The sequence below is a fragment of the Lagopus muta genome, chromosome Z (assembly GCF_023343835.1).
Source record: "Lagopus muta isolate bLagMut1 chromosome Z, bLagMut1 primary, whole genome shotgun sequence".
Taxonomy (NCBI): domain Eukaryota; kingdom Metazoa; phylum Chordata; class Aves; order Galliformes; family Phasianidae; genus Lagopus; species Lagopus muta.
The window spans coordinates 39,361,985-39,375,397 of NC_064472.1; the positions used below are offsets into that span (position 1 = coordinate 39,361,985).

The 13,413-nt window shown below is 36.0% G+C and overlaps 1 protein-coding gene across 6 annotated transcripts in view; it reads right to left on the bottom strand.

Annotated features, from left to right (window-relative positions):
- The window catches only part of TLE1 (TLE family member 1, transcriptional corepressor), a 70,576-nt gene that overhangs the window by 14,795 nt on the left and 42,368 nt on the right, over nt 1-13,413 (bottom strand). For all 6 annotated transcript variants that reach the window (XM_048930931.1, XM_048930930.1, XM_048930929.1 and 3 more), the window contains 5 exons: nt 7,683-7,799; nt 4,081-4,134; nt 2,333-2,485; nt 1,384-1,528; nt 493-683 (listed from right to left, as the gene is read on the bottom strand). In XM_048930931.1, the coding sequence (XP_048786888.1) occupies nt 493-683; nt 1,384-1,528; nt 2,333-2,485; nt 4,081-4,134; nt 7,683-7,799 (660 nt within the window). The remainder of the gene's footprint in view (nt 1-492; nt 684-1,383; nt 1,529-2,332; nt 2,486-4,080; nt 4,135-7,682; nt 7,800-13,413) is intronic.

A 13,413-nucleotide genomic window follows, 5' to 3' on the forward strand; every position in this document is an offset into this window, starting at 1 on the left:
AATGACTGCTATGCTCCAGTTAGTGACCACGCCCACAACAGCAACTACTTGTAACACACCTTATCACAGAGCTTTAAGACTCCTCATGTTGATTTACTCAAAAAGAACACAATACAAGGAAATTAATTTGGTGTGTCTGTACAGATCACAAATCTTGTTCAGCAAAAGAAAAGTAGATGTGCACAGCACGAGTGAAGAGATTTGTATCTACCAAAACCGTTTTTTCATTTAAAGCATAAGCAAACAGTTTGGCATTTATTAATTAGACAAAGCACCAGTGAGAAAAAAAGCAACATACATCAATACATGAAGATTCTTTGTTCTCAAGATACAGGTTTCTCCATCCACAAAGCAAAGTGAAACAAACAGTGAAGCAGCCAAGCCTCTGGCGCTTTTAAAACTTGGGAATACATCAGTGCTAAATGAAGCATGTAGCTTTCCTCAGTGACCTGCAACTCACACAACTGAGATTGCATGCAGTGTGTGGCCTACCATAGGAGATCTTCCATACGCAACCACAGCAGCTGCTGCAGCAGCAGCACTCATCTGGGGTGACATGTTGTGCAGGCTGGCGTACGCTGCCCCTGGACTGGTTAGTTCTCCATTCATGCCAGCATGAGGCACCATTCCAAATGGAGCAGGGTATGGCCCTTGTACAGCCAAAGGTGTGCGCAAACCTGCGGCTATGGAACAGTGAAAGCAAATAGTTTTTTTGGATTTCATTGCACACAGGGAAGAAAGTAGAAGACCTTTCATTTCAGACTTTGGTACCTAACCTTCCCCTTACACACATGCACACACACAGCTAAGAAACATTCCTATAATTTATCACTACTACCACCTCTTTTCACTCAGTGTAAATAAGGTCTACTGAGATCTGAACTCAGGGATTACTTCTAACAACCTCTTCTAGCATTGCCCGTTTCCATTTCTTTATTTTCCTGTTCATATTAGTCTCTCCATGGCCAAATTAAGCACTAAAGCTGACAGGCATGGTTTACACAGCTCATGTCTGAAGCAACTCTGCTGTACCAGCCTGAATAGCAAAAGTAAACTTCCCTCTGCATTTATCAAGATTTACACTGCAGCAAACATTAGTAGATACAAACAAAGAGCTGGAGAAGCAATTGCATTCAGACTAAGTACTAGAAGCTTCTCAGAAATCTTTCATTGCATACAGTCTCCAGACTATTTCCAAAAAGGTAAAGAACAAAGTAAACAAAGAAGAACGAAAGATAGAAAGATATTCAAATACTTGATAATCCAAACACCTGCATCTCATCAAGTCCTCAACATCAAGAAAAAACGCACGGTTAACATTCGCATGGAAATGCATATTTAAATAATCTTAAAACCATAAAAACTTAAGAGGTTGTGCATTACCAGCCTGGTTCACCAGAGGGTCCATTGTTGGAGGCTTGCCAAGGCCTGGACGAAGTCCTGGAGTTGCACTAGTGCCTGGAGTTGGCACGTCACTTCGAGGAGTCGGTGTGCTGGATTTCAGAACAGGCGTGCTGGCTTTTTCATGCTGGTATCATTAAACAAATTAAATTAGTATTATTTTTAATCCAAACCATATTACACAATTTATCACAGCAGCTGGGATGCTGGGCACCTAGTACCTAGTCCCTCAGCCAATTTTCATAAATCTGCGCAATGCTGACAATGTTAACTTGTGAAAAAAAATGCTGACCTTTTGATTAACGCCAGAATTGGGGGAGGGGGGAGAAAAAAAAAAAAAAAAAGCTAAGACATTATTTTTCTTTCTTCCACTGGCATTTAAAAAGTACACAAGAATTTTTTTTTTTCAGGAAAATACAGTATGCATCACAACATTATTTTAGTGTGAAATCACGATTACTGGACATAGTGAATCGAAGTGAAAACAGAGTACCACTACAGTTGATAATAATAAAAGAAACTGTGACATAAAATCGTACCAAGTTAGTTATTCTTTGAAAAGTTTTTCAGCAGCAGTTCATTTAGAAGAATTTAATAAAAGCCTAGGGAACATGTTACTGACTACATTCAGATCCATAAAAGACTTAAAACACAATCATGTTTTTTCTTAAACAATATTTTTAATTGAATCTTGTGTTTTCTAATAAATTTACAGCTTATTTGACAGAAATGCATGAGATACAGGAAATCAACGTGAAGAAGGAATTATTCCTGAGGAAAAAGCTCAGTAGTACTGGAGTGGTGTAGAACAGTACTTCAGATTCTTACAGCCATACACTTTCTGCAAAAAAGTAGTTGCTGAAGAATGGAGAGTCAGACCTTACAGGAAAAAGAACATTTCTCGAGAGAACAGACTGTTTACAATACTCACCAAACTCATTTCTTTGGATTTCAGAGAAGTGGAACTTCCTGAAGAGGCTGTAGATGCTGGACTGCTAGAGGCATCTTTCTTCAGCAAGCGGCTTTTATCTATACCATTTTCACGTGGTGAATGAGTAGGACTTGCCCGTGGAGATGAAGGATCCTAAAAGAATGGAAAAGGAAGAGCAGCACAGAACCGTTAAGAGCTGGTACTCGACACAACTAAAGAATCAATTTGGGGAAAAAAATCCCAAGAACTCAAACAGTATATTTGAATGAAGCAGTAGTTTGCTTTCTATCTCTATGGAAACAAAAAAAAGCCCTTAAATCCTTTCATCAATTGTAGATGTAACTAAGTGCAATCTGGACTTATTCCACACTACATAAACCATAAACACATATCATAAATCGATTCCAAGCATAGATCTTGCCTCAGTTTGCACTTAGCTTTACACAGATTGCAAGCATGCATGACAACTGATATGAAAAAGAAAGACTTAAAATAACTGCAATGAGCTTATACTACTTCCGTATATGTTCTTTACGTGCTGCTAGTGAAAACAACCATTTCAATAGGAATGACATTCATTTAATTTCATTTTTTAGGGAATACACACCTTGCTCATCTTTTTCTTCAGAAAAAGAGAGAGATGCAGATTTTATACAACAGTATATAAAGTATATCTAGATAGTATATCTATTACTTCTAAATTCCATTACTTCATTTCTTAAATCCGCATAAAAATTGCAATCATCTCTGAAGCAATTTTCTTTCTGTCTTCCAGAGGCACTTACTTCACTTACTCTAATCCAAAACAGGCTGCCCAGCAAGCTACAACGCCATCAGCTCTGTAGGCTTTCCTAGCTCCTCTGGCTCATCAGAATAGCAGCAGGAATTAAGCAGTCCTCATGAGGAGGCAATAAGTCTACTGGCTGATTATTGAGCACTTTCATTTTAACCAGGACTTCTGAAATGATTACTGAAATCCTTAACTGGATACACATTTTTCTACTTGGTTGAAATCATTTGGGCTTTTGGAGGTACTGAACACATTCCCTTCTAGCATTTCTTCCTGTGCTTTTCACAGTGTATGAGTTTCTCCAACATAGTTAGGACTCCTGCATCTTTTTGTTGTGTGAAATAAAAGATGAAGGAATGGAAAGCCAGTTCCTTCACCCTGACTGCACAGATAAATCTCAGTCTTGGAGGAAAAAAAAAAAAAACAATAAAGCAGCTACTACCTCTAGGAAATGTTGTGGACTGATTTTAATTCTGATTTTTACTGACTTCGTGCTAAATATGCCTGTATGGAAAATGCTGCCTTTGGAGTAGGTAGTCAAAGTACTAGTAATTTTTAAGCCCCTAAAAATCGTTTCAATGGTATTCCTACTATAAAACATTAGATCAAGTATTGTTTTCCTTCTTCATTTGGAGACAGCAGTTTGCCACTTCAGCCCCTGCACATCACAACTCTCTCCCCTACAGAACAGCTATGAAATGTCAGAAAATAAGTGCAGAGAGAACAGACCTAGATAAAGCAGGGGAAGGAAGAGCTAGGATCACAGCCAGTTAAAACTAGGAGGAAGACATAATCAATACAGAACTAACAAAAAGGACAATCGTTGCATATTTTTACTATATTCCACTGTTTTTTAGTTTTTTTTTTTTTTTTTTTTTTTTAATCTAAAAAAAAAGCATTTTTCCTTCATGTTTCCTTTGGGACAATATTAAAACAATAAAAATTTTTAAAAAGTTACCTCATTGGATACATCTACAACCAAGTTATCATCACTCTTGTCCCCATCACTGTCCTATTAAAAACAAATAAATAGTTCAATTAGTACATTAAGAGTTAAGAAGGGTAAAAGAGAATGAGAAAGATGTGTTATCTATTCCAATTTTTTTTTTATTTTACTGGAGAAAAACAAACAGCATTTCATTACTTATTGGCAATAGGGGAAATACTGAAAATCAGAACATAGCACTTCTGCTTCAGTAATACAATCTAAATAAACTGGAACTATTTCAATGGTGGTGGTCTCATTGTAAATGCAAGAGGGTCCCTCTCTACTACTACTATAATTACTACCAAAACAAACAAACAAGCAAAAAAAAAACCCTCATTCATGGGCTAATTGTATCTGTTAATATGTATGTTGCTCCAAAAGCAATGCCTCCTATTTACTTCAATGGAAACTACAACAGATACAAAGAGCACAACAACACTATTTGATAGAGTACGTGCTCAGCTACATAACACTATTTTTCAATACAGTCACCGCAATTAGCCAATTTCTGCAGGTGAGCTGTTTGAAATACTTTTGGTGTGTGACAGTTGTGCATGGCTGTCCAGTATGTGGCTTGTCTTTAATGCTGCTGTTGCTGCCAATGCTTAAACACCACCCATCACCACACTGTGCTCATATCCACTGTTTGATCTCCATAAACATTCAACAAGAATTGATGAACGCCAGTGTGTACCATTTGTTTCACATGGAGGAATTCAGTTCTACACCTTTGCTTCATACACATTATCACATCAGACACCATTTGGTCAATCTGTCCCTCCACTGCCATCTGTTGCACAGGAATGAAACATAATGGAATATAGGTGGGAAGGTTCAACCTCTACTGCCATACCACCAACATCCGCCTCTGATGTAGTGGGCCAAATTCATAAAACAGGAGGCATTATGTACAGTGCAGCCAGCATATTATTGAAATTATTACTAAAAAAAAAAACCACCAAAACAATGCATCTCAGAACTCTATTTTCGATGTTTATTTCACAAATCAAATTTGTCAAAGTGTCAGGACTTTTTCTCTATTTCCAGAAAGGAAAGTTTTGAAAATTGAAAGTTATGAGAAAGAAAAAGCTCCAGAAATGCCAATGTATTTCAACATTTTAACCTCACAAAACCAAAATACTTAGATATTCTTAAATAGCAATGTTTCATTGTGGCTTTTCAAGCTGCATTTTGACTCTCTTTTACATAATTCTTTGTTCACCTGCCCTAGTACTCCACTTTAGCTGTAACTCAAATGCCCGTTGGTCTCAATCTCAAATACAATTTACAATCCTCAAAACACACACACTGTGTATCATAATATATAGTGATCCAATGATTTTTCCATGTGCTGATTCAACCTCAAAGGACTCTGGATAGAAAACAAAGGAAATTAATGATAAAACTTAAATCTCTTCCATGGCAAGTTTGACATTTCCAATAAGTATGCTTTCCTTTAAAAGTTTCTAGGCAAACAGATCAGACAGAAAGAAGTCTCACATGTCTTGTACTAAATTGAAGTGCTTTCAGAATGTTTAGGCTACCACACTTAATACTGGTAGACAATGGAAAACACCACTTCCTTCCTCCAAGTCCAGAACATAAATATAAAAAAAATAAACAATAAAAAATAAATCCCACTTCCACAGCTGGTCTCAAGCCTTTCCTTGTTTTGGTAGGTAATATTGCTTTAAGAGATACTATACAGATAGGTACACAGGAGTGCCATAAAGACAGAATTGTGACTCTGCTCGTCACTCAGGAAGCTGTCCAACCAAAGGATGCAACAGGAGAAGGAACAGAAAAGATCCAATTACCTGCTATCACTTGAAAAGTACTAAGTATACAGCAAGCAAGAATAGGTTATGGCATGTAGGAGCACAGAAGATACATTCACAAGAATTCACCACCTGTGAGATGCTCAAAAGCAGTTTCAAGGCTATACTTGAATGTACTCATCTGACTTGGTCATCTTGAGAAACAGAAATTTACTGTGATTATCAAGGGCATCTCCCAGAGGAAGTGTTCGTATCAGAAGAATCTCCTCCCTAACAAATGCACAGATTGAGACTATTCAAGTTTTAGCATGAATATTAGACAAGTTAGAAAAAGAAAAAAATATGTTTTGTATCTTGTTTCCATACTGAAAATTCCTAGAACTCATGTTCTTCCCTTCTGACAAATGTGGTACCTCTTGACCTTACAAGACCCTTCTCTAAAGTGATCTGGAACTCAGCAGTTCTGTTCAGAATTGAGAAATCTTAAAAGAAGCAATCCTTCTTTCACATCAAAATATATCTGAAGCTTTCAGATACCTTTGTTTTGCTCAATTCTTTATTTTGCTACTGTCTTTATCTGGCATATTTAAAATGCAAACTAAAATAAACTATACTTCTCTTGTGCAACATCCTTTCCACTTCTTTCCAAGAGAACAACGAGAAAAGCAAGCTCATCTTTTTTGATTACACTTTTTACAAATGTAAAAGAAAAAATGCATCCAGAATACTGAACCTTCAAAGATGAGGAAGTAACATGAGGAAGTGTGCCAGACCTTCCTGTAATCAAAACCATGTTATTAGAAATGGTGATAATAGGACTTGAAAAATCTCAACAGTACACCACCACAATGGGCAGAAAGGGGGAAAATAAGATCCTGTACTGATGGCTCTGGTTTAAGGGTTACTGACAGTATATCTTTCTACACAGGCGTATGTTGGGCTCAAGAGGAGAGAACGCTGGCAACACTGAGTAATAAAAAGGCACCTGGCTCCTGGACTTCAGTAACTAAGAATTAATTAGTGACTGAACTCATCTAAATGAGATACTCTACCGTACTTTTGATAGGTCAAATAACTTCTGTTAGATGGAAAATCTGCTTTCCCGTACTTTCTCAAATTATCCTTATTCATGGCTTGTTCAAGAATCATACTGTGATTTGGTTGAGCTTTTTAGCCTTCAAATAGAAAGCCCACAAACCTTTTCAGATTCACATGTGCCACACTGTTATGCTGAAGTGCTTTTCTCAAATGAAGTAGTACACAAGTCTGATAAAAAATGCAGAGCATAAACTGCATAGTTTTCTATTTTGTTGTTTTCTGCTGCAAGTGCTGTATCAATCAAAAACTAGCTTCAGGAAGTTGATATGGTCTTACAGTGTATTCAGTTTTGAGGTGTGACTGTTTTTCAGCATGGTGATAGCTAGCATCAGAAAAATTTCCCAGATTCTCCAAAAGAATGAGTTTTACCACTTCAAATAAGCCTAAACACAGTAGGCTTTTGGACAGTCCAGAAATGCTACCTTGCTGGAAGAAATGTCCTGGGACACTCATGAATCCTGAATGGGTACTCATGGCTCTCTAATTCACTGTTAAGGAGTATTTCCAAACAACAGCTTGAACTATTGAGTCATTGTTTTTTCCACAGTATGACTAATGGTCCCTCCAGCATATATATTCACATACTATATCAGGCACAGGAAATACATTGCCTTGTTCTTCACAGCTCTTTTACTTCTCCGACAAACACAGCATCTGCAAATAAATTAATCATTTCTTTGACGCAGATTTGCTTACATAGTGGCTGGAATCCTTATCATCCACCTTTCTCTTTTTGATGTCATTGGAATATTCAGGGCCATTCCTGCGTTTATCTGTGCTTCGCAGACTGTCTGGCACCAATAGAGAATTGCTCTGTAAAGACAAAAAACAAGGTCAATCAAAAATTCCTTTCAAGATTCCTTCATATACGCCCAAAAATTCAAACAGGATGTGATAGATGTTTTAGAAATGTGATAAATACATAGTCTTTCATTCCATTTAATTCAACTCAAAGTCCTCCAGGCAAGCATACACAGCTTCATGCATTCTAAGAAGCATGGGTTTTCATCTATCAAAAGTTCAGTTCAGTAGTCAGTCACCATCTATTTAATTACTCAATTCAACTGAGTTTTTTCATGTATTAGGAGAATCAGTCTTGCTGTTTATTCATCAGCAAATACAAACAATTATTTTTTTTTTTAAACTATCATATTTACAAATAAAAAACTCTCCCACTCTTCCACCATCGTACACAGATTAGACTTTGGTATGTTTACTCTTGCAGAGAGATATATGACAACTTGACTTTTACTCTTTAATTAGTATCTACCAAATAAGGTTACACACTACTCGTTTGCTAGCTGTGTAAAAATACAGTTGGGCACTCTCAACACATGCACTACAAACAAATATAAAAATCTTTTCTTCCAACGTAACATTTTCTACTAGTGTGAAATTATGGCTGAAATGTTGTTTAATCAGTCTTGACATGAAAAAACTGAGGCCAACACATACATACACAAAAGATGAAAGTACAGACTTTTTTGAGATCTTTTCCTCAAACTACACAGACTACTTTAATTCAGATATCATAAGTACAAACTGTTCACCCAAAGAGAAAGGCATTTTAGACATTTTTCAGTCACATGACTAGGCCCAATTCTCATTTACACCTCCAATCCAACTAAAGCATTAAAATGTGTTACAATGAGTTCTTTTAAGTGTAGGATTAGCAGATGCAAGAGGGCAATTTGTTCAGTGATGTGTTAATGCTGTTAACAATACTGAATGAATTGAGAAGAAGTTTCTCTTCACAAAGATGTGGTAAGCCTAGTTCCTAAAAGCAAAATATATGCTTTCATAAATATATGTTCATGTAAATATACAAACAGGTATTTACAGACACACATGTGTACCTTACAGAGACGAAGCCTAATACCAACACATATACCGTAAGTGTAAATACTCCAGGAAAATACCTCTGTCTCCCTATGAGACACAGATACTTACTCTTAATATATCATTAACATTTGATAGTAGCCAGTGAACTGCAGAGTGAATGTATTCCCCTTTAAGGAATACATTCCTGAGGACAGCAGGGTAGTTTTGCTCTGACATCAGTATTCAATCTCAAGGAGAACAAAACAAAACTGAGTACATAAGGCAATTTGAATCCTCTTTTTCCCACTTCAGAAGCTGCACTTTAAAGCCAATTCTAAGCTCTTTTATTATTGACTATTCAAGCTAAACAAATGCCAAGGGGCTTACATAAAGTATATAGGAAGGTCTAATGAAATTGAATATAAAGAAGCTCAAAGTAATGTCTTTACCACAATGTTCTTCAGCTAAAAGGTGGGGTAGTTGGATCACTGAACTAATTGCCAAACAGTCTGAATTTAACCCCTCATCTCCTTCCCAGATGCATACTAACTCAGGGATTCACTAGTTTGAAAACATTAAAATTCATCTTCAATAGAATCCATTGTGACTGTAGTAGAAGAAATATCTTAAGAAGCAGGCTGCACAGTCAAACTTGAACACAGGTTTGAATACTGAAAATGCCTTAAGAAATATTTTCTTGAAAAGACGCTTTCATTTAAAAAATAATCAAATCTAAAGTATTAATTGGAATAAAACAGTGAAATTCAGTGTACTAAATGTATACATGTTTTCATTTTAAATTGCCAAAATTAAGTACAAGTAAGTAAGAAAGTGTCAAGTGGGCAGAAGCTGTAGAAACCCTGAAAAATGTAGAAACCCTGTCATTCGAAGTTAATATGCAGGACTCTAAGGATCAGCTTGCAAATTCTGGCATAAAGTATAATTTAAAAAATTTAATTTTGTTCTAGTTTAATGTAAAGTCTGCCTGCACAATGCTGACAATATTCTATAGTTTGTTTTTTAGAATTTCAATACTGACAAAACTAGCTACGAGCTCAGATCTCCAAATGAATATGAAATTGAAATTTGATTTTTGTTGCAAGACTGACGGCTTACTTATCACGTAAATACATATTTGTAATAATAATGTACAGTCCTGAGAAACACATTCTTCAAATTGTTCCTTCTATGGACATTTATATTGTTTCTCTAACACCTCATTCATTAAAGGCACTCTTCTCTGGAATCAGAGAATCCATGATAGGTACTACTGATGAACAGATTACTGCACAATAGCTGCTCTGGCAGTTGAAAGAATATCATGATACTAGTCTGGCAAAATTTATCATTAAACTGAAGTAAAAAATGACCTATTTATTTCCTTTATGAGTAAAAGAAAGTGTTAACAACTGTGATCAAAATCAGATAAAGGATAATTTTAGATTAAAAATACATGCTTTCATAAATGCTACTGTAAGCCACAATTATTAAAACAAACAGCTGCAAAAGATTTTGTTCAGAAATACGCATCTTTTAAAGCTGTGCTTAGTACACCCAGATGACAAAAGTAACAATAGTAAAAAAAAGAAATACAAACATTAACTGGGAAAGTGACGCTCTTACAAGCCCTGAGCTTCTCATACCTCTTACAGATAAATCTAACATTAGATAAATCTACCATCCACACCGGCTTAGCTACAGTTTATATTTGTTGAATCTTCAGTATCAAGCACAGGGCCAGCTAGAAGACATCAACAGCTTCACAATGTGGGGTAGATTTGTTTACCTTTTGTTTTTTAAAGAAAAGAAAAATTATCTACTTAATTCTTCTACTAGGTCTACTATCATCTGACTTACCAAAAGTAGGATTTAATTTTATTTTTAGCTGTGATATTTAATTAAAAACTACATAAACTAACAGTTGGAACTGCTCTTCAATAATAATCAGATTGTCACATACATACGAAAAAAATGTACATATATACACACATACTTGGATTTCCTAAAGAGAAACTATATGACACTTTTTATTCTGTCTTAATTTCAATGTGCTAGACAAGTAATTGAAGATAAGATACACTTTTATACTAGGAGTCCAATTTATTAAGGATTACTATGAAACATCTGTAGATTGTGAATCTTAGTTTAGAACAAATGACCAAAATCAATTTAATGCCAATATTTTAGCTTTCCTCCAGTGAATCAAAGCTTATTTATATGGGTCCTGTTCTACAAAAAAGTCTCAAAAGAAAAGAAAGTTACATACAGCTGGTTCCTCTTCTGTCAGTGCTACTAGCCTGCATAAAGGCTGCTTTACAGGAAACTCAGGGTTTCAAAGCAACTTTTCATGTCTGCAAAATTTAAAACACTGGAAGCATCAGCAGCAAAAAAACAAGGAAAAACATAGTTAAGATGTACAGTGATAAGGTTGCCCCAGTTTTCTTAATAAGAATATAATGCACACTATTCAAACACACTTCTTTAAGGGGCATGCAACTCCCCTTAGGAACTGCTTTCAAACGAGAAGTATGTATGTCAGAGGTACAGACTAAGTCCACAAGACTTCAATCAATACAGCATTTTATTATGTTAATACCATAGACAACTTCTAGACCATATGGACATGATAACAAACTCTATGCTGATCTCTCTATGCAGCATACAAACAGCACCAAGGACATAACACCTATGTTCTTGGTTCAACATTTTCTCTGCTGCTAGTCTCTTTGCCAGAACATTCTCCTATCCTCCAGGCACAGGCACACTCACTTGACTTGCTGTATATTCAGACACCAGTACAGTCATGACAGGGCTGCTGCACAATGCAGAACTGCTATCTGCAGATATACATAGCTTTGAAAGTAATGTCTCTCATTTATTTCCACAGCAACTACAACAGATACAAAGAGTACATAAATACGATTTGATAGCAAATTTACAAACCACTACAAAATGCTGTTTTTCAGTAGTCACCAAGATAAGCTATACATTTTTGCCAGCAATGAACTAGAGCCTGCATGCTGCGCACATTAAGAATTTGCACCAGCAGAGGTGACCCACAGTCACTGTAGCCACTGCTGAAATGCACCACTTTCCTCCTTATTGTGCTTACATCTACTGTTGGGTCTCTATCAACATTCAGCAAATGTTGATGAATGTTGATGGGTGTCATTTTTTTCTGCATGGAGGAATTCAATGACATACCTTTACTTCATACACATTATTACATAAGACACTATTTTGCCAAACTGCCCCTCTGCTGCAATAAAATGTCATGGAATATTGGTGGGAAGGTTCAACCTCTATTACCATGCCACCAACATCCACCTCCGATTTCAACACAAAAGACTAGGAGGCATTACTTTCAGGGTGGCCCTCATACATATACACAAAGATAAAAAAACAACCCTCTGCTGAGTAGGCAGGACAGGAGGACTAGGTCAAACATGAACAACTAAAGCATCAGTCACCCAGCAGTGCCACTACACCATGCCAATACTCAATGACAGTAATACTGTGCAAACCAGAGAGAGATTAACACCTAACCCAAAGCACAAAATGACTGCATATAGTTAAGAACCGTTGAATTCCTTTTGCTGAATATGCTTCTTGCAAGCACACAACCACCAAGAATTCACTTGTAATGTGAGTGGGTTTTAGTTTAAACTACTGGCAATATGTAACTACCGACTTTTTTCTCCCACTAAATACTTCAACTTACATGTAAGCTATTATGTTCATATTAGGAATATGGAAAGCTGGAAGACTGAATGGATTTACATCACTCTCCACATTGATTCAGTAATTAAGAGAGACTAATGACAGAATAAGGCATCTAATGATTTCAGTATTTTCTATCAAATACTTTTCAAAATTAAGGTATGCTTAAGAACTTTTACCAGACCACCCCAATCCTCTCAACCCATTTTCTGTCAGCAGGTCCAAGCTAGTTTACATCAACTGCAAACTGAACTGAAGCAGAGCATCACAAGCTATTCTATGTGACTGACTCCCGTTGAAACTAATTTGTGATGTTCATCCATAAAGACTGTAACACTTGACTTATCAAAGCAAATAAAAATGAATGATATGATTTATTAAAGAAATTCAAGTTCCTAAATTACAAGCAATTATCAAGAAATACAACTCCCTTGATAAAGGCAAAGACACATACTTGTTACACCAAAAACTACTACAGGCTTCCAGAAGTACTTCTGAGATGTTTTTTATTTTTGTTTTTGTTTTGGTTTCATTTAAAAGAGTAAAAACACAAAACAAGAACAGCTTGCATACAATATCAAAAAGTGGGTAGCATTCAATTGTGCATAGCTCCTTCCTCCATGACTGAGAGATGAAGAATGGGACAGAAATCAAAGGACAGAATATTTTTCTACTTCAATAGAGCATTTGCTAGAACACAATAGTAGCATCTAGGTCTACCAACAGGTCGGAATAATTATTGCAAATTTTAAGAGTACTTCTGAAGTCAGTAAAAAAACAAACAAACAAGCTCAACTTTTTTTTTTTTATGATGATAAAAGGTAAACACTAACCTTAATGTAAATCCAAAGTATATAATGAAGTCAGATTTCACCGTCTACAAATT